The 26,468-nt window shown below is 40.1% G+C and overlaps 1 protein-coding gene across 4 annotated transcripts; it reads left to right on the top strand.

Moving 5' to 3' along the window:
- Positions 1–594: 594 nt before the first annotated feature.
- LOC111261704 (G protein-coupled receptor Mth) lies at positions 595–15,005 on the top strand. 4 transcript variants are annotated; one of them, XM_086968811.1, is made up of 8 exons: positions 595–1,172; positions 9,243–9,587; positions 9,918–10,130; positions 10,619–10,831; positions 12,675–12,863; positions 13,228–13,411; positions 13,621–13,905; positions 14,182–15,005. In XM_086968811.1, the coding sequence occupies exons 3-8, from the start codon at positions 10,001–10,003 to the stop codon at positions 14,504–14,506; spliced, it is 1,326 nt and encodes a 441-aa protein (XP_086824937.1). In that variant the 5' UTR covers positions 595–1,172; positions 9,243–9,587; positions 9,918–10,000; the 3' UTR covers positions 14,507–15,005. The 4 variants fall into 4 exon arrangements, with proteins under 4 accessions (XP_086824937.1, XP_022691120.1, XP_086824938.1 ...); XM_022835385.2 differs by having other exon boundaries at positions 9,860–10,130; XM_086968812.1 differs by having other exon boundaries at positions 9,851–10,130.
- The last annotated feature ends 11,463 nt before the right edge of the window (positions 15,006–26,468 follow it).

Below are 26,468 nucleotides of genomic sequence, written 5' to 3'. Positions count from 1 at the left end.
AATCGTTTTAAGGTCTCTCTGCATTGATAGGAGCTAGGCGCGACAGCGTACACTATCATTCATCGCGTGCACGCGTCCTGCGTCACACATGAACTCACTGAGCGTGTCATTGCCGACGGCTTGACCTTAGGCGTGTTGTTGTTCGCACCGTAAATAAATATAATTTTTGCACAAGGTCAGTGCCAGGAATGGAGAAGTATCTTTTTCCTAACCATTTAGTGCAAGAAATAATAGCAAAGCCTAGATAAACCTTAATAACGTAAACAATTTATTGGCTACTGAGGGAAATTTCTAAGATAGAGTAAGACGAAAATCGAAGGCAACTCGGCATAGCCCATCAAAATGAATCGAAAGACCGACAACCTACAATATTTTCTAAGCCGATCTGGATGGATACGCGCAGGCTATATAGTTATTTTCAGAAATTTAAAAAAAATAGTTTCTAGAAGAAAAAAGCCTATATGTTTGACAATTGTTTGCGGCAAGCTGTTTATCGGCGACATTTCTACCTCTGACTGTTATGTTAAAAACAACTGCAGCTCGAGAAAGTGACGCTGCCGTGACGGTGGTGACGAATGGAGACAGTCCAACGGACGCTTGCCTGAGCAAAAAAACAAAAAAAGAAAATAAATAAGAACGCCCAAGTGACGCTGCGATGACTTACCCCATCAGCCGAGTTATCTTGGAGAGAGGATGAGTTCTCACCCCAATGCTCCCAAGTCTGATATACTTTGGTGCGCACTTGGACAGATCTGACGGCTGTGGTGTCATCTCATGAGCTCCGCCTGGCTGGATAATTGCCATACGCCTGTTGTCTTATCGCGTGGCAGAACACTTGATAATCTTGTGATTCCTACGGTGTGCTAGAAGTTTGTCCATGTGTACATAATAGAGCATGTTGTGAGTCAGTAGCTTACCAGCTTCAAAGCGGTAGAGTATGATCTTAGTGTATTAACTATTACGGTGTATCGGCTGAGTACTACAGATTAAAGTGTGGCAAATTTTTTTTTAAGAGACGTGTTGATTATGAGGAAATTTTCGACAAAACGACACATCATTAAACGGATCTGAACACTGATATGCAGTGAAAATCTGCCTGACCTTACGTGAACAATCGTCATCTCCGGGAAGAATCCTTTTTATAGATACTGTATCGGCTGGTTCGTTATAAGGTATATAGTTTTTGTATTTGTTTATTATTTAATAACGCTTACAGATTCGAATAGACGAGGCTGTGGCTCGGGTTAGGCTGATAAGGACCATACCTTGTCCGCGATGATATTGAAATCGTATAGTTTATGTAATCATAGTAGTTTGTTTAGTTACGTATTCATTATCAGTACGGTGCTTTAATTTAAGGGTGAGGTATTGTGATGAAGAACGGAGAAAACAAAATTGCGTCAAAGGTTTTCGGACTATTGTGAAATTGAAATTGGTTAACGCCCACGTTACACAAACATGGGAATAGTGTAAACATGCTCGTTATTCTAAGCTCTGAGCTACTACAGCTTTGTAGATTCTATAATACATACCCAAATTTAACTTGAAGCAAATCACCGATTATTTAGAAAATAGCTTTCAAATATCGATTTTCTAATTTTCATCGGCAACATTTTCTGATCCAGTATATGTTCTCTGAGATCCGAACATTTACCGATATGAAATTTTCAATTATAATGGTTATCCTGAAGGCAACCTTGATCGTTCTGAATGAATCGATAGCTCTTAAATCCTACTCTAACCTCAATGTAGAACTTTTCTTCTGACAGCATTACGACGGAACGTACTTATGTTTATTAAGTGCACTGATTGATTTGTCACTTAACTTTATCAAGCGAAGGGCATTTCTGCGTGTTTTTCTCTGTTGCGATCCATATCCGATTTTCTAAGTACATTTGCAAAGATTCAACCCTTACGATCCTATAAACCGCTCTATAGTAGATGGATAGAGCACGTATTGTAAGGGAACTTGAGAGGCGTGTTGAGAAGTCGTAGAGACAGGATACGTCCGGTTCCTTTCACCTGGCTGCTTATTCGTCCACTATGGCAGGTGTTGCAATGGCTCAGTTGTAGCCATACGGCGCTTCTCTGCTAAATATATTGTTCTGGTGGAAGTAATGGGAACTATAGTAGTGTACTTTCTCCATGACCTACGGAAGTATCGTGAAGGCCTTAGCTGGTAACTAAAATTGCTCGCATCTGAGAGGCGAGAGAGGACAGCATGGCAAATAAACGATAAATAAGACGAAATCGAATTTCACACTATTTGCCCCTCCTGGTCAATCATCCGTAGTAAAGGTAATTTATCACTGCAGTGTTTATCCGTCATTACCGCGGATGTGGCGCGATACAAAATGTCCACTAGCAGCGAGACGTCAGCGGTGCGCATATTAATTAGTGTGGTCGATTCGTTTGGAGACGAACCGATCGGAATCAGCATCAAACTAGATAACGTGCTTCATGTCTGAAGAGCGCTAGAAGAAAGAGGTTTTCCTTGTCGGCGTAGAGCATCTCGTACACGCTCACACAGACATTCAATGACATTAAAGGAATTTGTTGTGGTTTCATTTTGTATTACTGTTGCTACTGGACGCGTCACGCGGACGCTGCTCCAAAGCCAACAACTGAGTGAGGCCGGAGCCAACCTATTACGATGATATACACGTAAGCTGGCAAAGAAGCATGCCGTTGCAGTGACAAAAAAAAATGCCGAGAAAAAAGCGGCCTTTCTCTGAGCCGCGTTTGTTTAACTGCCGCCGACTGACCCAGCATCCCGTGTAGTTCTATCAAACTCTGTTTGTAGAAAGATAGACATTTATCAAGCTCAATTACCGTCTCCTCTTCTTCTCACCTGTAATATTCGCACACGCTTTATGTTGTCGACTTTCTAGACTTGCTGGCACTATTTACCTGCGCGCGCATCGGATGGTGTCGGTAAAAAAATTTTCCTTAAACAATTAGCCACCAGTGGACGATACGGACCTCTAAATAGCGCCCAAACATGGCACCGACGAAGCTCACTGACCACAGCTTCTGGGTACAATATAGAGGGGTAAAATGAGCAAATTAGTTAAACAACCCGATGGCTAAACACAGTTCGTGGGGCAAGGAGTAAGAGCCAACAATTGTATTAGGTGCTTTAGAATCAAGTATTTAGCGTACGACAAATTATATAAACAACAGTAAAATTTCTTAATTATAGCTTCAAGCATGATACATGTATGGTTGAAAATATTCACAAAAAAATAACTTGATTACAACTCACACGTTCATATGTAAAGATGGACAAAGCTAAAATAAGATTAATCTAAGCTTTTTGTTGGCCCCAACTGTTTGTTTCCGTAATGGTAATATAATCAGGAGCAATAAAACGATACTGGAGATGAATTTAGAATATTATCTAGCTAATTAATTTGACTTTTTTCTTTCCGTCTACTTTATAGTAAAATTATATATGATACAGCATTTTTTTTTATAGGCTAGATGACACTATATATTATAGGAAAAATGACACTAATAGACAAATTTATTACCCCTTATTTCATCTAATAAAGACCACTTGGTGTTTCGTTTTTTCCCAGTAACACAAATAGGAAAAGTGGGTTATTGTGACAATACCTGAAAGAGTTTATGCTTTAAGAATAATCACCCCCGACAGGTAAATAGAACGATGACGGCCTCTGATGAATGCCGCATTCATCACTAATCCGCATTGCTTTCCCCTGGCCTGCGTAGTTTATCCCTACCGATCTCATGTACCGTTGCGTTGATTATCTATTTAATATAATTTCTAAACTATGATTCGACAAAATGAACGAGGAATAGTTAGTTAACTATTGAGATCAGGGCCCTCGTTTATGAAATTTTTGCGAGGGCCGGGTAAATGAAAACACTTTTCTTTTTTCTTGTTTCATCTAAACGCGCCTATTTTTTCCTAGTTATTTTTGTGCGGTAAAATATAGAAAGACTTATTCGATTTATCTAAACGAATTATGCTTAGCCTAAAAAGACAGTACATATAACACAGACGAGAGGTTGAAAGAAATAATTTTTTACCGTGTGTTTGTAGCTTTAGATCCATGCGTTCATACTGGATAATATTAAACGTTATAACATTGTTTACTTTATTATAGATAATTAATTTGGCATATATTACAGCGGAGGCAGGCAATGCAAATGCACAACAACTTCATAACGGATGCGAATACGACACAAGAAATAGAGGAGACGAGGGGAAACAGAGTGAGCCTGTTTCTTGCATGACAAACAAAGTCAAGAATAGAATCATCGGCACTACGAGAGCCGGTGAATCTTGTCTTATTTAAGAAAAAAATACTAGTACAGGTGCGCGCGATCGATCCTGAAAAGCGTAACTCTACAGTCAGTTAATCGCCTAACTTTATTAGGTATTCTAGGACTATTTGCCAGGTCGAAAAACGTGATAACTTCTATTGTGTATGTAAAATATATAGGTATAGACCACTACCGCTTCTAATTTATATATTTGAAATCAGTGCTTTGGGAGAACTGCTGTCTGTTTGTGATTTGTGCCATGATGCTTAAAATCTCGTTATCGATGCTTTGTTTGAGAGGGTCCCTATAACCTTCTTTAAGACATGGAATCTATCGAAACGATAAGAACTTAAATCTGGAGGCTGTAGGAACTGTGACGATAGCCCGTTTTCGTTTTCCGCAATTTAAGCCTGACTGAAGTGTGGCAAGGAAGTTATGCGTTGCCATCACGTAACCATACTGTGTATTGAGGAACTATACGAGAATTCGAGATATCTGGCAGCACTCACGGATCGATTCGTACTCGTAATATATCACAATATCTCGTAACAACAAATGAGAATAAGCATTAACCTACGTTTGAGGTTCTTCGGTATTGCATACAAAGTTCCTGTTTGACGCCATTTTTTCATTCAGTTGTTGCTTGGTACGTTGTACAGGCTGAGCCATTTCTTATCAATAGGGCTGAAGTGCTCCAGGTGCATTTTCCATTGGTAGTGGCAATACACTATACGAATTTTCACCTTTTTTGAGCTCACTTCATAAGAAGTCTATTTCTATACTGTTTTTGCTCGTTTTTTGGCGTTTCACTCACAATTTCATGCCGCGCGCTTCGACGAATGTCACATTAAGTCGACAGGGAGCGCACGATTACTTACTCGCACGCTTTCGTGGCTGCAGCGACCCGTTTTTCCTTTGTTGAACCCTTATATATGTATCAAAATTCATAATGCTCTCATTACAGCTAGTCAGCTTGTGGTAGTAAATAGCCAAAGACTTGTTGTGACTATTTGTAACTTTCTGTCTACTAATCTGAAGAGTATTAATAGGTTAGTAGTAAGTCTCAGGCCGAAGTTTAGTTAAGCAGATGGGTGGCGAATTACTACGTATAGAACGTGGAGAGGCAGCTTGATCACCAATGCATACTGTTCCTAGAAATATTTCTTTTGTATGGATGCAACCTTTAAGTAAACTTGCACGCCCTTACCTAGGTATAATCAGCGATAATTAGTAACTCTCTATACTCTAAATTATTTAAACGAACCAAACACAGTTAATCATGATCTCAGTAACTAGATTTTCCCTGAGCCCTAATTCCATAGATTCTCAGTTTATTGTTAAGTGCATCGAAAGCTTTCTTAAACAAAAAAACTCGCAGTTGCCAAAATGAAAATAATTTCCGTGCGAAAAAAATATTGCCTACAACTTTGTCGTCTGGCTAAAATCGGAGGTATTTTTTAATCTTTGCTTGAACAAAGACTGAATTTTGCTACAACGCCAAAGAGGTATTAATGAATGATTGGAAACAATTAATAGGAAACACGAAAATAAATTCTAAAAATAGAAGAAAAAAAGTGAAATCTCACTCGTTTTGTGGACAAAGAGAAGCTTCAGATATCACATCTGTGTAGAGGACACGGTCGGGTCTGTGCAGATATGGACGCGGTGCAGGAGGTTCATTGCGCAACTTTTCGATAGTTTCTTGCCAATCTGAAGAAGTTCAAACATACCAATCATTACCTATGAATCAAAGTGCCAACGTCGATTACAGAGCAATAACACTGCGATAAAGTGAACACTGCTTCTAAACCTTGACAGCCACCAAATATTGCCCCTGCCGCTTTCAAGGCCCAGATTCCGCGTGGAACTTACAAAACAGAACACTCAATGACGGATGGACTGATATAATGTCAGAGTCTTGTAAAATACGCCATCACTATCTTTATTTACAGAAATGAGAGCTGGTTGCACGTAATGTGATAAAGGCACACGCTATATGAATTCTATAACTGATAAGTGTTACTCAGATGAAGTAAGGATGTTTCGGAGATAATAGTACATCTCGAAAGAGTGAAATCTACCAAAGGCAAATCAAAGTTCCAGTTAAATCACTTTCAGGTAAAGAAAAACTTGACCCTATCGCATAAAGAATGCAAGGAAACAGGTATTTAGTAGAGCATGTTTATTTCACTTCGATGATTTGGGCCAATCGGCGTAATAGCGTCTCTTAAGTTGGCAACACGGGCAAACTTAGACAATTCCAGTTACTACAACAAGGTAAAGACATGAAAAAGTTGTCCTTCATAAAACTCGCCTTAGTGATTAATCCTAGCGTATGTAAATAAATTATCTTATTTCAATGATTAAACTAACGACATGTTTAGTAGTCGCTCGCATTTAAATAAGATTCTTTATCGCTCCCTGCGTTTTTCCACTACTACCTTTCTACTACCTCTGAAAAAGCTTGTAACATGGCTACGTACTTCATATTGCAACGATTTCAACGTTTATGAAGACAGCCTCTAGGTTTAATGTTTGTCAGGCCAGACTGCCAATCAGTGCTCAGACCCAACTGCAGCTTTACTTCAAAAGTATCATACGAAACTGCAGTTTTTGATATATACCCTGAAGGTATCATTAATCGTTCGATCCAAATAAACAATAAATCGTCATCGAAAAAACTGCCACTCAACTATTTTTTTGGTCAAACTTTTAGATAAAAAAGCATTGCCTTCTTTTTGGACGATGAGGACGATCTCTTTACGTTCCGAAAATCTTTCTAGGCAAATTTTACATGGCAGTCGTTTGGGTCAAACGTTCAGTAATGTTAGTAAGCAAAGTTTTTCTAAAAGTTTTTGAAGTACGTAAGCACTATCTCTCGATATATATATATATATATATATATATATATATATATATATAGGGGATATTCGTGTGTGTTGAACGGGGTAATCTATTGCTTAGTAGATGTATATATAAATGAAGACGCACAAACTGTCAAGAGATTTTTGCCTCACCCTTTGAACCTGACGGAGAGTATGCTTATAAAGCTCAACTAGACAGGCTCTGGGTGCAACTTGAGCAATATATTACGTAGCGTATGATGAGTGAAAATATTTAAATGCAGAACATTTTCTTTTGATACAGACACTCCAAATAAATCTTGTTTTCATTTCGTTGAGTAGACGGACCTGATCACTGACCTACTGCCTGAAGAGAAATAGCCAGGGCCCGGGATATGTGGGGTGTGCGATATGTAGGTTATACATGTTTACAAGTTGAAACAGTATGCGACAGTTGTAAAACATGCACACGACAAGCACGATAAAAGAACTGAATGTAAAAATCCCCGCCGAATTGTCTAATGATCGCTCTGATCTTCCCCGAACACGCAGAGATTATGGTAGCACTGATAGGAGTTGCTATCTGAGTCACTTCCCGATGCAGCTTTTCTGGCACTGTCTGAAGGGGAAAACCCGTGCTCTCGCTAGATTTAACTGAATAGAATTTGCATCTTCTTAACGGAACAACTCTAGATTTTAAAACATGTATTAGAAATATATTCAATAATACATAAGGACGAATCCATAATCATTTCACTAGGAGTGTATATAATAAGCGGTTGCTAAATGGCTTTAGTATATCTGAGGCAATATGAATGGCGACGGGTTGGGCGGAGATTTTACAGTTGTAGATCTGTTAAAATTGTTGCAGCGCCTTGTTTTTGAGCTTCGAACGAAACCGCTTGATAGTAAATGAAATTTCTGTAGAAAAAAAAAAACAAAAAGCTATGTTTTTCAATTCTGTTATGAAAAATGTATGGTCAAAATGGGTTATTGAGTTTAAAGATGATTTGGTCACTCTCGATTTAGCTTTTAGCTTCGATGTTCAGAACGCTTTCTGTGGTAATCGACGACTTATGATGAAATAAGGCGAAAGCTGAACGAGACGAACACGTGAATAGTCCTGACACCGTCAAAAAACAGCCTGAAAAAAAAGGCTCGTTGCAAAAGAAAGAGCTTGTGATTTAGTTGCTATATGAATTGACCTAAAAGCCATTTTTGATCGGTCAAATTCTACTGCGGCAGGCAATGAAAGCAAACCATTTTCAGCAAACCGCGGGTGATAATAAGTGGGTTACATTTGATAACGAAATGTGAAGAAGGTTCTTAGTGAAATGAGAAGAAGCTTTACAGTCTGCAGCCGTAACTGTTTGGTAAAAAAAAAGGATTCGTCAAAAACTGACAAGACCACAATAAGCCCCTGGCAAAAAACATCAACTGACCGACCGAAACTGTCAACAAAAAAGCGGTCCATCACGACAATACGATAGACCACGTACATTTTTGGCTACGTGAAAAGGTCATCATTATGGCGCAAATTTAATTTTATAATATTCCTTTTTAAATATAGAAAATATCTTCGATTTCGACCTGAAACACGTCAATACTTTTTCGACCGCCGAATATATGTATGCTTATTTAATTGGAAACTTTTATTAAAAAAAAAAACTCAAATTTTTACAAAAAAAAATCGTACTCAGTCATGCAGAGACAAAACCTTATATAGCATCAACATTAGATACTTACGTTAAGAGGAAAAGAATTACATGGGCTAAGTTCTACCATTTCTTTACGATCTAATATTGTAAAAGCGATGGATTTGGCTTGGACGACGTCTTTAATTCGACATTAACTTTTTCCTTATCGGTCTATTGTAACAGGACAGCAATTAACTTTAAAGAACTAGCATAAGTTATCTGTCGAAGTTTAGCATCGACTATTGACGAATAGTGGAAAAGAACTTATGATAGTGATATGAATAGTATTCTGTTCCTCCTCTTCCTCTTCCTGGGAAAAAATCTCACATTAAGGTCTAACATAAGCGATTCCTTTGCGGATGCGATAACCGTGACTTCACTGTTCTTCTATTTATTCTCTTCCTAAAAGCGTACCGCAGGAGCACCTTGTCTGTACCATGGGTTAGTCTGTCATAGGACCTTACTCATGGCGCCGATGAAGCTTTCAGCGGGAGGAGCAGAGCCGGCAGCCGGTAATTAGAGTCGATGCGGTCATCCAATCTTCTGGCCGCCTCGCGTATCTTTATCAAACAACTCCTGAACCACAGACGCCTGTGATATTAGAAAAGGAGGAAACGTCAAATGTTAGGTGCCAAAAAAATCGATTCAGCCGGAATTGTAGTTCATCGACACCTTCTAATTTATTGAGGGTTATACGACCCAAAAAAAATGGCAGTAAGGGAAAAAAGGTCTTCACAGTAAGAAGTAGCTCACTGTAAGTCTGCCACTGTTGTTTTCGCTGTTTAATTGATATCGTTTGCAACAATTAATCGATGAACTAGCAAGAGTCTTCCGCAATTTTAAGCACCTAGTATGATGTGAAGGTTCAAATAGGCGTTTCACATTCATCTTACTTTAATGTTGAATATCTAGGGCCTGCAAAATTACAGTACCATGACAATATGTGTAACAAATTGCGATTTTTTTCCTCCTACATCGTTTTATCTACTAGAACTACTAACTATTAGGTCGTTAAAGAAATTACAGAGAACTATATCATTACACAAGTTGTGACGTCGAGGTAAAATTATCCTCCGATTTTAAGTTCGGCCATCTCGGAGGCAAGATCAGTTGGCAAACGAATCGACGGCCCGTGTTCTGCTGATCGAAGTTAACATACCTTTATCTATGGGCAATCACGACATTGAAAAGCTATCGTCATTTTTACTTAGCGCAGTGTACCTTGGCTGGATGCGCATGCACAATGCAAGCCTACCTGGTGATGAAGGCCTTGATAACTTCGATTCAGACACTCTCGGTAAGCCGAACTCTGTCCTAGTATCCAGCTAATAAAGTAAATTCGACATAATAATAGTCTATTAAAGTGACTAATAAAGTCAGCCTTCGTAGAAGGCTGACTACAGCTTCTTGCTTTTTGATACAAAGCAACAATTTTTGAGAAATAGTATTTTATGAAACTTAGCTCGAACGAACTGATAGCTTTCTATATATTATTCTATCGATACAGCAAAGAACTTCTAAGTTACCCGCATCACACACATAATAAAAATAACAATAAAAGCAAGTAATGATTGTTATTCTCAATATTGATGTATGCCTTTAATTTATGTATTCCGTTTAGGCTGAGTTTAACTTTTCTACGTAAGACACTGTCACAAGGTAAACTGACGCGTTCTTTTATAGTAGTTCACTCATATTGGCTATGTAATACGGTCACCTATAGAATGTTCGGACAAAATAATGCTTTGCAAATAAAAAGTACGATTTCTTTATTATTTGTTTTAGAACGCTATTACCAAAGGGCTCAGATCGAATCAATGCTTCGCCATTTGGAGACGAATAGATCAACATTAGGTGGCCTTATCAGCGGTAAAACGCTATATGCTGTCAATCCGTTGCTTTATCTGTTCAAGGAAGGAAATCACTCATGGATATTGGAGTTCCTTTCAAATAATACTGATAACACCAGACCTGAGGAGTACTACCGCAATATCGCAGGTTAGTGGAGAACTTCAGTAGTACTAGGTATTTTGGAGCCGTTTAGAAGGCCGGAAAGCTTCAATGACTTTCGAACCCGATGAGGCAGCAACGATACTTTCGAAATCGTTCTACACACTGAAGCTGGTTAGCCATTACGATAGTCAATCTCGTTAGCGCTGGTTCGTTAAAGAGAATCGACAACAGTATCAGTTACGCCATCTATCGGCCAATTGAAATCGCACGGACCTCAGTATAGAAAGTTAATAGACTGAATTTACAGCTTAATTATGCGTTGCTCGACCTAGGCTACGATCGAAGGGTGGCTATTGTCATGTAATTTTTTCGCAGTCATTTGCCGCACCACACATCCACGACGTTTTTTAAAAATTCGAAGCTGTAACGTTTCCAGCGACATATCATAATATTAAAAGCTTTCGATATCTATTATAAATACGTGCATCCGCTTGGGCCCGAATTTAGACCTCTCTACCGTACGAAGCTTTGGTGGGCAGCACAGATTGATCCATGTTTTACGTATGGCCTGACCCAGACACCTCTATTAGTGACAAATGTCTGTTTTGTTTTAACAAGTGGTTGTGCGATTCATCTCCATGGTCAGTCTTTTTAACATCTTCAGTATTCTCGAAACATATCCTCGAATGTTATAACAAGTGCTAAAAGAGTCTCACAGTAAGCCAACAGGTGCTCTATTTTGCTCAGAAGTCGCCCTGAATTTACCAACTTCTTAATTTGAGGTTTGAGGCGTACTCTCCTTTTCTGTGGTCTTCACTCGTTCAGTTTCCGTTCTTGACTACATTAGTAACAAACTGTTCTTGTCAGATGTATGTATCAGTCTTTAATAGATTCCACCGGCACCCTAATCTCTGAGCAGAAGAAACTTAATCATGAAGTTACGTTTCAACACCAAACAAAATTGTCCCAGTGTAATTTCTCGCTTTTTGATGACATCGAGTCGGCATACAATTATATATAGGCGAAAGTTCAATATAAATATTCATAAGGTTTCGTCTGCAACGTTACAATAGTCGTCTAAACGTCATCTGAAAATCTCACAAGCAGCGGTACTACTGTTAAATATAGCTTGTAAAACGTGACATGTAGTGGTACTTCGGTTAACGGCTTAGAAATGCGTAGCAAGTTAGGAGGCATATATATTTATGCCATTTCAACACGAGTGGACCGAAAGACGCCACGTGCCCCCATGTCTGGTTTAAAAACTACCCATTGGAATAAATTGCACGACTCAGATATTTACAGAACGCTGGAAACTAGCACTAAATATTTCCACTTGCGATAGCGATTTTTGGCTCCGAGTTATTCCACGAAAAAAAAAAATTGTTTTCTCTTTTTTTTTTGCAAGTCTATGTTACGTGAAAAGTTTTCGATCTAACATAATATAACATGCGGAAAATAATAATCAATGTAAAGCACTCAAAGATATTATACTAATAAGTGGATAGCACTATATGCGGCATAGGCTGTCAAGGCAAATGTTAGTCCCTCCTTCATCGTTCAATACAAACGAAGCTATGTTAGTTAGAAAATATCTCAGAAAACTACAAATTAATGCTTATAGGTAGGTGCATGCAGCCTAGAAGAACGCTAAACTATATAAAATAGTTAATTTCTATGCAAAAATCAAGCGATTTTTCTCACTAGTTGATTAGCTGGTTTATGGTGAGGGCTAGACGCAAGACCTGAACTGGCTATTTCAGATACGCAATGCGGCCAGCTATGATCGTATGATTGAGCATGTCATTCAGAGCGCGTAATCCTGCTCGTGTATTATATACTGGAAATTCTACTAATACTCTGTCTTCTTTTTTTTTTCTTCATTCAGCTGATAGCATCTTCATACGAGATCGTAATGAATTGAAGGAGTATTTTCCAATAGTTGTGGCCTTGATGTGCACTTCACTCGTTTTGCTTCTAGCCGTCGTTCTTGTCTATACGACAGTCGCGAAGTTGCGTACCACGCACGGCAAAAATGTCATCACCCTGTCAGTCTGTTTTGTCGTCGTCTACATCGGTAATCCGCGCTTACTCTGGCCTTTAAAGCTCGCTCGAGAGTACAAATGCACACAACATAAAGCGAGATTGTCGTTTATATTTACTTAGAGGAATCCTAACCGAGCCTGAAACTGTTTTCTCTAGGTATAACGATTACAGAAATACCATGTACCAATATATATATAAAGCTTTTATATTTTCTGTGTGCAAATTTTTGTTAATTTGCTTTGATGTGGTACCTCTTTTAGGGCCTCTTTGCCGTGAACAGTACTATCTGTAAGATAGGGAATATTTTTTTTAGTCCTAGGTTCCAATCTGGGTAAAATTTACGAAGTACCTAGGGTGGCCAGATTGGCGTAACCAGAATCTCATGCTATGCGCAGGACTTCTTCTGGACCTTGTGGGGCGCGACCTACTTTCTCCTGCTGTGTGCCTCAGTGTTTCTATTGTACAGCACGGCATGTTCCTCGCAGTTTTCTTTTGGACCAACGTGATGGCGTATGATATTTGGCAGGCTATTGGCACCCTCACGCCATATCGAACCCATCCCACGCTTCGGAAGGATAAGTACGGACTTTTCGGTACGCGGCTTATTCTTCATCAAATATATTTCTACATATTTGCTTTCAGACGATACGCTATCTGCTGCAATGTCTTGCTGTATTCCTTATGCTTAGGGATGTCGGAAAAATATCGGAAACATAACCATCATTATCAATTAGAAAACCTACAAGCTTAGATTCGTATTCGTTTTTACTTTTCGTATAATATTTTAGGTACTTCTCGTATTCACTCTACGCTTGGATTATGACGCTAAGCATGGTTCTCACGGCAGTGCTACTCGACTTCACGGATCTCATTGAGCATTGGTATCGTCCCCACTTCGGCGAGGGCAAATGCTGGCTCAATGGCTACCTAGCTTATGTTTTGTATTTTATCATGCCAGTTGGATTGATTCTAACTTGTAATGGCGTTATATTTGCCCTCACTGCCTCGTCTTTACATAAAGCAAAGACCACGACGCTGGTCAATATTTTCCAAGCCGCGCAGCACCGAAGGATGTGAGTGTGAATAGAATGCTCACATCATAGGATATCTACAAACACGAGCGACGCTACAAAATACTTACATAGTCATGATGATAGTGGTGGATTAATTATTCGTTTTTCTTTTAAGCTTGTTTTCATTACCTTCTGTTATCTCTTACCATAATTTTTCTCTTCAAAAATGTACCTTGGTTAGATGTTGGCCGTCTTCATATATCATTTCTAACAATTTCCCAAAAGTCCATCGCAACGTTTACTTTCCATGCCGATTCACTCGCTTCTGTTTTTTAGCTTTCACCTCTATATGAAGCTGTCCCTCATTATGGGTATCATCTGGACACTCGAGTTCATTCCTTGGCTAACAGGATACCATCGTCTGTACGTGGTTGTCGGTCTTCTTAACTGTCTTCATGGCCTTTATCTGTTTGTTATCTTCTTATGCAAACGCCGTGTCTGGATCGCTTTTAGAGACACGGTCCCGTTTTTGAGGACGCGCCGTTTACCGACGTTACCTCCAGTGCGCGAAATATCAAAAGCGTCTCTCAATGCATTGACAAGTACCACTAGCCTATGTGTAACGCTGAACATCGACGCTACTGAGTCGGATCAAGCATGACTCGAAGGGAAAGACGCCCTGGAGATAATACTGGTCCGACTGTGAACAAGCCAACCTAAAGCCGTGCGTCAGGAGAATGGTTAAGGACGCCCAAAGCGGCTAAGTGTGGGGTTCATGCAGGTTCACAAATGATAAAAACAAAAGAGCAGTTGCCGGCAGCTCTGACTGGCTAGAAGTTAGACAATGACAAAAATTAACCACGGTCGAAAGCATATTATGGAGACAAAAGCCATTGAAATTGAGCAACTGTTGAATTTCTATTTGGAACGATATCAAATTTGCGTGCCTCAGGAAAAAGGCCTGTTTTCATATCGATCGCAATAGATACTGCACGAAATATTCATACGTTGATGATCCATTGAGAACTCAGGTTTGCTCTAATAGAAGCAGAGATTCATAAAGAATCGACAAGTAGTGATGCATCCGTCTAGCCCATTCTGGGCTAATACAAAGTTTCGACAAAAATAAATATAGTTTATGATTACAAACTCGGCAGAAATATATGGTCAATATTGTTTCGTAGGTATTACGCACTCGTTGTTTTAATTGTACTCGTTGAAGGTTACGAAATCTAACACTCTGTCTGATAGACAGGCAGATATTAAGTATGTGTTTAGTAATGAAGATCAGAAATGAGTAAAATCTGTTGTTTTACAAAACGTAAAATTAGAGCTATCACTATTTGTTTCTTTTCCAACTTGCATAAGTTGACCTATCCTTACTTGTTCGAGTCGTTCCATGACCCATTTAGCAGTGTCCTTAGAACAAGCCCGATATCAGCCGATGCCTATCAGACATCTACATAAAATTAATCAAAATAGAAACAGACATTGTTGTCGAGTGGCATACGGTTATTGCGTAATATGGATCAAGGATTAGATAAATACATTTAGCACATTGCCTGTATCTAAACGACAACAATATCTTTTCTCGGAGCTTAACGAGTGAATAGAATTGGGTTTCATCGGCCGCAGTGGAGCCTTCTTCTGCCACGACGCGTACGAGGTTGTGCGGTCTAGGGCAAGGACCACCCCGCTCCCCTTTCCTGTGCCGTACGGAAAACCTCCCAGAGAGCTAGTGACCCCTTTTTTGAGTCGTATTTTGTATCTGCTAAGCTGCTGCTGCTGCTGCTGCTGCTACTTGATTAGTAATCTTGAAACCAGAATAAAACCGTCTGCTAAGAAAGCTCTTCTGATTATTACGTCACACAGTGTCAAGGGTGATTATCTAGTTGAAACGTACCCTGGTCAAATTAAATAGTTTTCAATTCAAATCGAAAAATGGTTTACACTCGTATTCCTAAAAATTATTGCTTCCGTTTGATAATACGTCAGATACCGTAGAAATAAAAATACCATTATTCTTATTAATGTCTTGCTAACATCTAAACTAAGTGAACGTGTTCGTTTAATGTTTAACCAGTACGAGGAAATAAAATGAATATTACAGGTCACGAATCAGTAGCCATAGTCAAATGGAAAACATCCCATCGAGAAAATGTCATGTAAGCCTCCTAATGCATCTCCTACAAGAGACGTCATTTAATTTATCTAAAAAAAAATAACTGTAACTTAGTCGACAGCATTCGATGCAAATTAAACTTTGTCACCCTATTGTGGCTTCCGGTCAGTGCCGGGGACGAAAGACGACACACAATTAAAAAAAAGAAATTAAAAAATTAAGTGTTGTCTAGATATTCTTAAAGCGTCATTATCATCATCATCTCACGATAGCTTGTGAATTTGCAATATTTTTTGCCGCAAAACGCGATCACAATTAGCTCTATTGGGATTGTATCATCTGGGCACTCGAGTTCATTCCCTGGCTAACAGGATATCACCGTCTGTACGTGGTTGTCGGTCTTCTTAACTGTCTTCATGGCCTTTATCTGTTTGTTGGTACAATCCAATATGAAATACCCAGCACTTGTTTTCTGGGTATCCGCAGTCGGAGACATTTTACATGACGTACCCATCTATCCCTGTCAATGGAAAAATTGTATGTGCGCAGATCGCTATGACATTTTTTTTTTAATTAAAAAATCGATGTAAATTTCTTCAAGTATTATCTAAATAATATTGTGGTACATAGTGTCACAAGATTCGCGCCGTAGTGGCTTTTTCCTTCCATTAATATAATGGAGTTTTCCAGTATCTAATAGAATTGTGGTTCTCAGTACATTTTCCTGTGCATGATCGAGCTCGCCGAGCGAAAGGGTCAGTGTTTCTAATACCAACAGTTAAATACTAGTACTATTAAATACTGCAGCACAAAGCTGGCCATAAGCAACTTTTGTTAGGAAAATGCGTGAGTTATTTTATGTGATAAGTTATAAAGCGGACAATCACGAACATGGTTGTTGCTGAATAACTGTATTCGGCCATAACTACAAACTTGGTTCAAACTGTATCCGTTTTCACACTAGCATGACGTGAACTTTGACTTAAATGCATTCAAGGATATCTTTGCACGAGCTGGAAAATAAGTTCTTGCAAAAGTTCGTAGGTGGATAATATAACAATAAGTAAACCCAGTGTTAGAAAAAAAAAATTGTTACTGACAACAAACTCAGACAAAAGGTGGAATAATGAACATTATTCTGTATTAACAATGTAAACACTATCTTCGTTTAAAATGAAAGTGCTCATGTGCAGTCTGTCGCTGTTCAATACATCGCAATTAGGTGCTTGCTATATTGTCGCTGACCTGGCCCATGCAGTCTTTATAGGATTCTCGTTTTTACATTTTTATCTCTAAATAATAGGCCGCTTCGCTATGTGTGTTTATACTCCAGCCTGATCAGCTGGCCATTAGATAGCGTTTGCTGAGCAAGATTGATCATAAGTCGATCAATTGCAGCGTGAGCTTATGGAATCGTTCTAAGCGCCAAATGGAAAGAGACGCCTGGAGCCATACTTGTTCTTTGTCTGGGTTGTTGTCCAGTGATCGCTCGCACGTAACAGGCAACAAAAATGTCTACACTAGCAACGAGAAATCAGGTTTGTTTTGTTCAGGGTCCAAACGAAGGCAGTGGGCCACCGAGCTGAGCGACGACGACGACGAAACGCCACTAAAAATGTCTTTCTTTCCATCTGTCGGCAAACGTTCCTAGGAAAGCATACATCGCTAAATTTGCTAAGGAGAGAGAGTGACTCGTCCATTGTCGTCCCCTATAGCGCTTGAAGAATCAGTTGGTAACGAGACGGACATTTAACGGACACGGATTGAAGGTCAGCCTATGCTTTTGCTCTTTGGCTGTTGCCGGGCGAAATTGGACACAGAACGATGGAAAAAGTGTTGACGACGTTATTGAAGCGAACCTCAGGAGAAGTAGACAATTTCGGGGAAGAGGGCAATACAGCCTTTTCCATTCCTCATACATCCCTCTCTTCTCTGAAAGTTGTACCGAACACGACGTCTATTTTCCCATTATCCTAAGATGCTACCAACGATAGTCATTGGGTCCCGAGATTGATGTGGTGCAGAGCGGTGAAACGGGGGGTGATTCAGAGAAAGAATACTGGTCGCTAAAGTGAAATTTTCGGCCACCACAGCAATGAACGTCCAAATGGTAGAACCCCTCAATACACCTCCTTCCACATTGATGCAGTGGCGTCTTACGGTGAACAGACTATATCAACATGTATGAAGCTTAGACATCAGATCTTCGTGGAACAGAGCAAAGGTAGCTAACCAGATTCTGCTTCGCAGACTGTAACTGAGGTAGGTAAATACTAATTGCTAAATATGAAAGTATTGGGTTCCGCTTAGGAAAATAATCTAATTAAAGGATTGGTTCGTTATTATATCCGTGGGCTGACGTTTCTTTTTCGGCGACGCAATCCAGCATTTGCTATACTTTTAACAGACACAGGATTTTAGATAAGAAATGCACCAAAACCAGTTCGCCTTTGTATCGGCTGAGTGTTTTGGAATACAGGTGTGTTCTTTGGGAGGACTTTGTATCGCAAAAGGCTTATACTACGCCCTGAAAGATGAATACTTTCAAATTTTTAAACTTTACTAGAATCATTTTACCATCTGTTACACGCCTGATATGCATGTGAACGAGACGAAGAGGTACCGAGGAAAAAGGTGGAGATTATAAATTAATTCTTATAGGTAGATGTTCTTCCGATTAGAATTTCGTTTTGTTTTAGCGTTAGGAACATTTGTCACCCCGAAAGCACTTCGCCAACTCCTGACTGCAAAATAGGTCCCACAGTCAGCTGCGTAGACGGAGGTGATAGCTATAAATGTGGAAAAAGCAAAGTACATTTTCAACAAAAATACATCTACCAACTCGTCGTAAAAACGGAGAATGAGGCTTCAATACGTACGGTCTGTGAAATGGTGCGAGTAAACGAAACTAAGAAAGAACGAGAGTTCCACATGGACGCAGGTACTCCGCATCGCCTTGTGGTAGGCGGAGTGGGTCAAAATACCTCGCACAGCCCAGGCGACAAAAGCCACCTAAAATTGGCCACACACGGTTAAGCAGAGAACGCACGTACACACTACTGTCCTGCGAGTGTCTCTTGCGCCAAGTTTCAAGTAGAGGACAGAACCAAAACGTTATCAAAGTGATGCCACGCAAATTATTCCGATTTTGTAGATTCGCAAGGGGCGCTCGTTACGAAATATTTAGTGGCTTGGACGTCCAAACCCCCGATAGGAAGAGTCAGGGCCCCTAGTCCAAGCTCCGCCATTGATTTGCAATGCACGACATTTGTGGCCTAATTTAAGAACTAAGAAAAGCATTTTCTAAGACTATAACGCTGCAAGAATTCAAAAGTGCTCATCGAGCAAATTCTGCCTTTTTTATCGATTTTTTTTTCATTTCTGATTAAGAAGCTGCTACGTATTTGCTGAGTTGACAGGCGTTCGATTTGTTCTCAAATAATTGTAAAAAAAATCAGCAGGATCAATATCTACCCAATTTGACGACAAGGTTCTTTCTTCTTCTTCTGTCTGATTTATTATTAGCATGGTGGTCGTATCGGAATCATAACCGTGATATTACTATATACAGATAAATGACTTCACAGCCGCTTCTGACTTCGTGTGCCTGCTTGCTCTTAACTAAGCAACGGCTTCTGGAATGCATTAGGAATTCCTTTGATATCTGTCGTTCCTGTAGTCGACGTGACGTTAAAAGTTGTCGCTGGCGCGTTCCAACGAAACGACAGCGGAAGCGTGGCAGGTCATCAATCTTAACTTCATTTACATACGGCCATTCTGCGCGCGGATGCGGAGTTTGCCAAGCCAGGATAGTCTAACCGTCGTTCAATCCAACCGAGTACGACAATCAATGGTGGGCCGCTGTTTCTCAGCTATCTTAGGAACGAGGTCCGCTGTTGGAAATGTTCTCCAGCCCTCGAGCTTCGGGCTCTGCGTTTCCACGCTGATTAAACCGGAATGAAGGAGAGCGGCTGAGATCATCGAAAGTGAAGCCATCAGTCACCAAGCCCCTGCCAGTGCTGTGTCATGTTACGAGGTCTAAGCTTGCTGGTAGTGTCCATCATTACAAATTTCTAGTTGCATATGTTCCGAATACGATTACTGTGTGAGGAGATCCATACATTTTAACCTAGTGTGCTAGGTCTCATCAGCACGAATGTAAGATTCGCTGCGTAAAATGTTGCCTTAGCAAAATCGATTGTCAACTCAATTCAATCAGTTACTCTGCACAGGTCGTTCAACTAGTACCTTCTTCAGATGAGTAAAACAAGATACCTATGACTACTTATTAGATCTTCGGCTAATCCGAGTAGGTCACGTAAGGTACCATCATCCATGGACGTTAGAATAGAATCGTTCACGCATCAAAACGTTGAACTATCGCACGACTTGTTGTCGCACTATGCTGTTGTTACGCAAATACTGTTATTGTGTGTGGCTCAATATTACTATGCTAAGAGATATAGTCTTCCACTTTTGTTTAGGTTACATGTTGTCATCGCTGTCATCATCGTCGTTTTGGAATAAATGGGCCATATTTTGCCATGAGGAGGCGCACTGGCCGAGCTAAGAGGTAGCAAAAGAATCGCACTGGGGTCGTGGCAATGGGAACAAGTGAAGCAACTTAGGACAGGACTCGAGAGGGCAACGATGTAAGTTCGTGTAATGCGAATGGCTATCCCATTTATGGGAGCGCGCCACTTTATGGGCGTTGTAAAGTAGCACACGAACTGGGGTGTAAACGCATGGGCCTTGTTGGGCTGGAATACGGCAGAAGTGGAGGTCTCGTCTTCAATCCCAGCACTTATGGCTTCTGGTTTCCTGGCTGCGTAGCTGATGCGCAAGAAAGAAGAATAAATCTGACCACCCCCGACCCTTCTACCGGAGCCCTTTCTCAGAGACTCCTGTCATTCCGTTGTGATGACTTTTGAGGCGCCGCATAACTAGCTCTACGATGGATCGAGCCGCATGGGGTCACCCCGACGCCCCGGCACGGTGAGGAGAATCTTGAACGTGCACGAGCAGAGTATATCTATGGTATTCAGGAAGTTACATTATCCGATCAGAAACAGATCAAAATTTGGCTCGATGCAATATTCTTTTTATTGTTCATCTTAAATGCATGCTTATACAGACGGTGTTCTTTGAAACAAGAAAAAGAAGAACTATTTTCACAAATATATCTCAGAGAGCTCCAGCTCCAGCTTCTGCTTGAGACTGCTTTAGCCCTAACAAATTTTAGCAGCTTTTTGGTTTCCTTTGTACTTTGTAATACACGGTATCATCTAATCATGTTTTAGAAATGAGAAAAACAGGACACATGTTACGCTAAAAATTTCTCTCAAAACTCTCGAACCTATACGAAAGCTCCCATAAGCCTTCGTACCTTATTAAACAGCTTGTGAAATATCCACTTATAAAGATCATGATAGACTTCCCGAGCACATACCTGCTTTATCACTATTTGTATTTACCTTCTTTTAACTACCCGTTCATTTTACAGTTATGGTACGCAAGTGCTCCGGGAAGACACTTTTGGTCTGGTCGCCATTACCCATAGGGTCTAATATGTACACCGAACACGAGCTGAAACAACGATTAAGAGATTCAAATCTTCCTACTCATAAAAACGGTTTGACATCATTGTTAGAGTGCTAACAAAAATTCACAGAACGTAATTACTACGAAATAGACGTAGACAAGACTACGGACTTATTCATAAACACTGACGAGATGTGTTCAAGTCATTTAGCCTATCTAGATAAACACTTCAATATCTGAAAACGTTTATTATAAATAGTATTAAATATTAGCTTGGAAAGAAAATTTCTACGTTTTAACAAACTCTCTTCTATTGCTCTTCATTTGTCATTTATCTAATATACCGTTAGAAAATGCTCTTCTTCTTCTGTTAGCGTGCTGTAACGGTATTGTGTCAAGCTAACAAGTTCAACTCGAAATAGTCCGAACTATTTGCTATTGCTAAAATGATGGCCAAGAGTGGTTAGGCAAGTTTGACTACCGGAACCTAACAAGTGCTTCGCGCCTTGGCCGACCATCTATCCCGGTCTGATGGTGACCACAGTCGACACGGATCACGAACTTAAAACATGGTTGAAAAAGCTCGTAGAGACGAAATCCGCTCTGTTTTATTTTTGCACAGAAAAGAAATTCGGTAATTTTTTTTTTAAAACTGCTGAGTAAAAACGCCCAAGGGTCTTGTTTTCAAGCTAATATTTCTCTATTGTGCATAATGAACCCGCGCCGAATAGTACTGTTTTAAACCTACAATATATATTATGTGCTGATGACCTAATATATTTAATATCTGATGGCCAAGCCCGTTTGATAATGTTGTTATTACTAACTTAGCATTTGGTAACGGGCGTGATAGTTCAGCGCTGCTTAATACTCTAGTCCTAGGTCTTATCATTTTCAATTGTTCTCCGTAGATACGGTAGACAAGAACGGGTAGTAATTGATTAAAGGGTAAGTTTTGCGGCGCCCAGTAAGAGAGACCTCCACATCGAATAGGTTGATTTGCAATATTTCAAAATGGCCGCTTAGACGTGAAGCTGGCACGCGTGCGGTGACGGTTGTCGGAGCTCGACGATTCGATTGTTTCATCGAGTCTGAGGGCTGTGCTCAGAGGGGAACTGCTGAGGGAACGCGGCGCCGAAGTAGCTGGCTGAAAAGGTGAGCTTTTGTCAGCCGACAAGCGTAACCATTTACGATTAATGAAGATACACAACTTTGAGAATGCCATGTCCAATAAGAAGTTAGATCAAACTATGACGAGACAGAATAGCATAAAAGTTAGAGACTAATTATTTAATGGTAATTATACTACTGTGTATGCTCATTTATATACTGAAAATCACTTCCTCCCTGTGACGAACGAGCAGAGCTATGCCGTCTGATATACGTCAAGGAAAAATGTCATTGCAAAAAGCATCTACATCATTTTAATGCGTTGATTATCATAGAAGAGTCGGCTGCATCTGCCGCAAAACGAGCCCGGCCAATTTCGCAGGGCACCGTTGCTGGTAGTCTGCAAGGAAATTACAATGGACGAAATTAGGCTCGTATATGACGACCTAATTGAAGTGATATTAAACCTGTAAATGTTTCAAAGTCGACGATATTATTGATGTCTCGGTTATTTGTATTATTGAGAAGGCGGGATCTTGGCATGACTCATTACCATCTCCTTCTTAGCAATCGCTTGCCAGAACTGAAACCGTATTGGCTCTAATGCGGTAACGATAAGCGTCAAAACCGCGTCTACGGAACATCAAAGACACAGTTGGCTAACACGCAAACACACTAAATGTACTTGGTTTTCGCTAATAGTCTATGAAAAGGTTTAGATAAACTGATGACCAATATTTGTCTGACAAAGATTAACGCTGTCAGTTAGCAAGCGGCTCAGTGACGCCAATCAGGAGTAGATGATGAAGGATGACAAAAATTTCCGTCGCAAAATAAGTAGAAACTATTTGCCGCACAACTGGAAATAATGTTTATTTACGCTAGCCTGGGCACTAGCGACCAGTAAGAATTGCACCATAACAATTTGACCAATGAGCTCAAAGATTTCAACCCTTCTTTTCTACATACTGTATAATATCCAATTGTTTCTCATCCACAATAATCAATGCTTCTTCATCTTCATCAAGTAACTTTAATCGGATGGCCAAGCTGACCGGCCTATGTGTGAGAGGTCCAATGCAGGACAGCTCACGGTACGTCTCGTCAGTGATGTCTGTCTAGTTTAGCTCTTAATCCCTTTAAGATCTAATTTTTGATCAGTCCACAAAGCCGCTGCAGTAATATTTAACCGGCTTTAAAGCAAAACTTATTAGTATCTCATAATGACAAAGGCCACGATCGCACAGTCATGATATGAAGAATTTTTGTGCAGTCAACATTTGCGTAGTTAAATCAATTAGTCCATCGAAGCCAATTAGATACGGCTATAAATTACACACACAGAAAATTTACTACACGCATTAGTTAAACTCACGTAGAGATAATAGGCAGGCTATTATAAAGGAACGAACAAAATCTGGGAAGCCCAGTGACAAACGAGCATATTTTTTTACAAGCAACAGAATTCGTGAAGAGACTGGGTGTCATCTTCATAACAACCGTCGTAAAGTTTAGGCAACAAATCTTGGGAAAACGAATATTCAAGGAGTTATAGGATATCGTATAGTAACTCATTGTAGCTACCGTTCACACACCGTTCCCTTACGATCGTTTCGTCTATGTATGAAACATACCGAAGATCACAAAGACAGTATTCTTGCCGGTGACGTTGTGCGTGTCTAGATGCAAAAACATACACTGTATTTTACTGGGCATCAAAGAACATTGTATTCAGCAAAAAAAATCAGTGTCAAGTTTATCAAAAAAGATCAGTTTGGGACAATTTAGTGTCAGTTAGTATAGTACTGATCAGGCCGGGTCTCAGTTAACTTCCCCGATAGCGAATAAACAAAGACAAAATAAGCATTTCCCACTTCCTTTAAAAATCTTGTTGTATAAGTGCTTATAGCACTCGGTCTGATATTTGCCACAGTTTTTCTTCGAATCAGGAATTCGGCCTTAAATCTGGCCTGAGAACGTTCAAAGCTGTAACTCACTAACAATCAATCACACGGTTCAATTCGAGGCCAATCGAACGCTGCGTTCGCTCTCCGACGGGTATTTCTTGTTTGATATTGTTGACATGGCGCAAGAACATGAAAACAGACCAGGAACGCTAGTAGCGACATTCACGAATAGACGAAATCCATATAGCAGTGAGGATCTCCGTATTCGTTGAGAACGCAACGACTCTATTTTGCATCCATATCGCAGATCGGGCATTTCTGGTGGCTTACGTGTGGCCCCTTGGAGAAGACAACCTTCATCGACTCGTGCGTCAAAGCTAGCGTTTTGAAAAGGTGCAGGGTCCTGCGAAGTCCTCGTGATGAATGATCTGTACGCCGTCTCCCACACCCTTAAAAATTTGCGCTGTAAAACGAACGTTGTTTCAAGCGGAGCTGTTTGCCTCCGAATCTTATAGGCTCAGCGGGATAGGCCTAAATTTGGCATAATAAAGTTAAAAAAAAGATACAGCAGAAGCGGCCATGATCTCGAATAATGGACTGATTAAATACAGTTAGGCTGCCAAAATCTTTCACGAATCCTAGGTTTTACTCAGTTTCAGCTAGAAGACGATTGGCTACAGCTGCCGCTAACCTCAAAGATGGTTGAGTATTTTATTAGAACCATTTTACGCCAAATAGAATTTTTGCTGCTATATTAATTATTTATTATATATATTATACAACGCTTATATTTATTATTATAAATATAAGCGTTGTTCTGACTATCCACACAGCACAAAAATTATCCCGTGTCTAAATTATTTGCAGATCGCCATATTGTACTGTCGATATGTGATTACAAACAAGCCGCAACAGCACCGTTGGAACGAAGTGTTCTGTTGATGCCTAAGATCTATGCGGAGTTGAGACATCCAGAAACCTAATTATTAGAGAAATCATTCAAGTCGACCGGACAGATTATTTCGAAGATGTTCTTCCGCGTTTTCGATCATCTCATAAATGCGCACTCGATAAAATTCTGGGCCTTCGATTACTTAGTCTATGAATCTTGGCTGCGAACCTACAAACACGTGTGCGTTGTGGGTTCGAGACCGTGAACGCACACGAATCATTCCGCAATGGGGGCTAGCTTTTGGGGGGATCAGCCGTCTGAAACGATGCTTCAGAGCAGGATCGGAAAGGAAATATCTACTTCGGAGAGCGCGCGGACCGAATACTTAACTTCGACCAGGCTAACAAGCTGTGACAAATGACTGGCAATTGCACCAGGGTCTGTTCCCATTCAAACGGGAAAGAACGCATCGTTGTCGTAATTTAATATCTCGATAATTGGATCAGCTCTATGGCGAACGTTAGTCCTAACGAACGCTTATGGGTACACATGTTTTGTGTTGTATAGAGAAACAAGCAAGTCGACTGTTTCAAAGATACGATCGTGCTTATCACCCTGGCAGTCAGATCTACAAACCCGTAGACAAACCTAAGAAAATTAGTGGATCATTTCCAATGACGTATTACGGTATTGGTTGCATTTAATTATATTCACTTGATCATCAAACCATGTTTCGTAGCAGCGGTTAAATCATTTTAATTAGTAAACTAAAATACGAACGTTTCTCGTGAAACGAAACGAAGCAATGAGCGGTGCTGTTGAAGGAATGACGTAGTCCTTTTAGGCCCCCGTGAGCTCTTGAGAGACATTTTGTAGCCACACAGAGCATCTAGGAAACGTTATATGCAACAGAAGTTTCTGTGCACCTGAATGTAGTTTTAGGTCTATACTTCCGAAAAAAGTTCCCATTTGCTGGATTCAACGAATGCGTTTAGTGGTTTCGGGTGGCCGACTTTAGTTTAGCAATAACTATACGAACTTGGAATCATAA

Source organism: Varroa jacobsoni, unplaced genomic scaffold, assembly GCF_002532875.2.
Source record: "Varroa jacobsoni isolate VJ856 unplaced genomic scaffold, vjacob_1.0 scaffold_587, whole genome shotgun sequence".
NCBI classification, from domain to species: Eukaryota; Metazoa; Arthropoda; class Arachnida; order Mesostigmata; family Varroidae; genus Varroa; species Varroa jacobsoni.
This window is presented reverse-complemented; position numbering and strand designations above follow the sequence as displayed.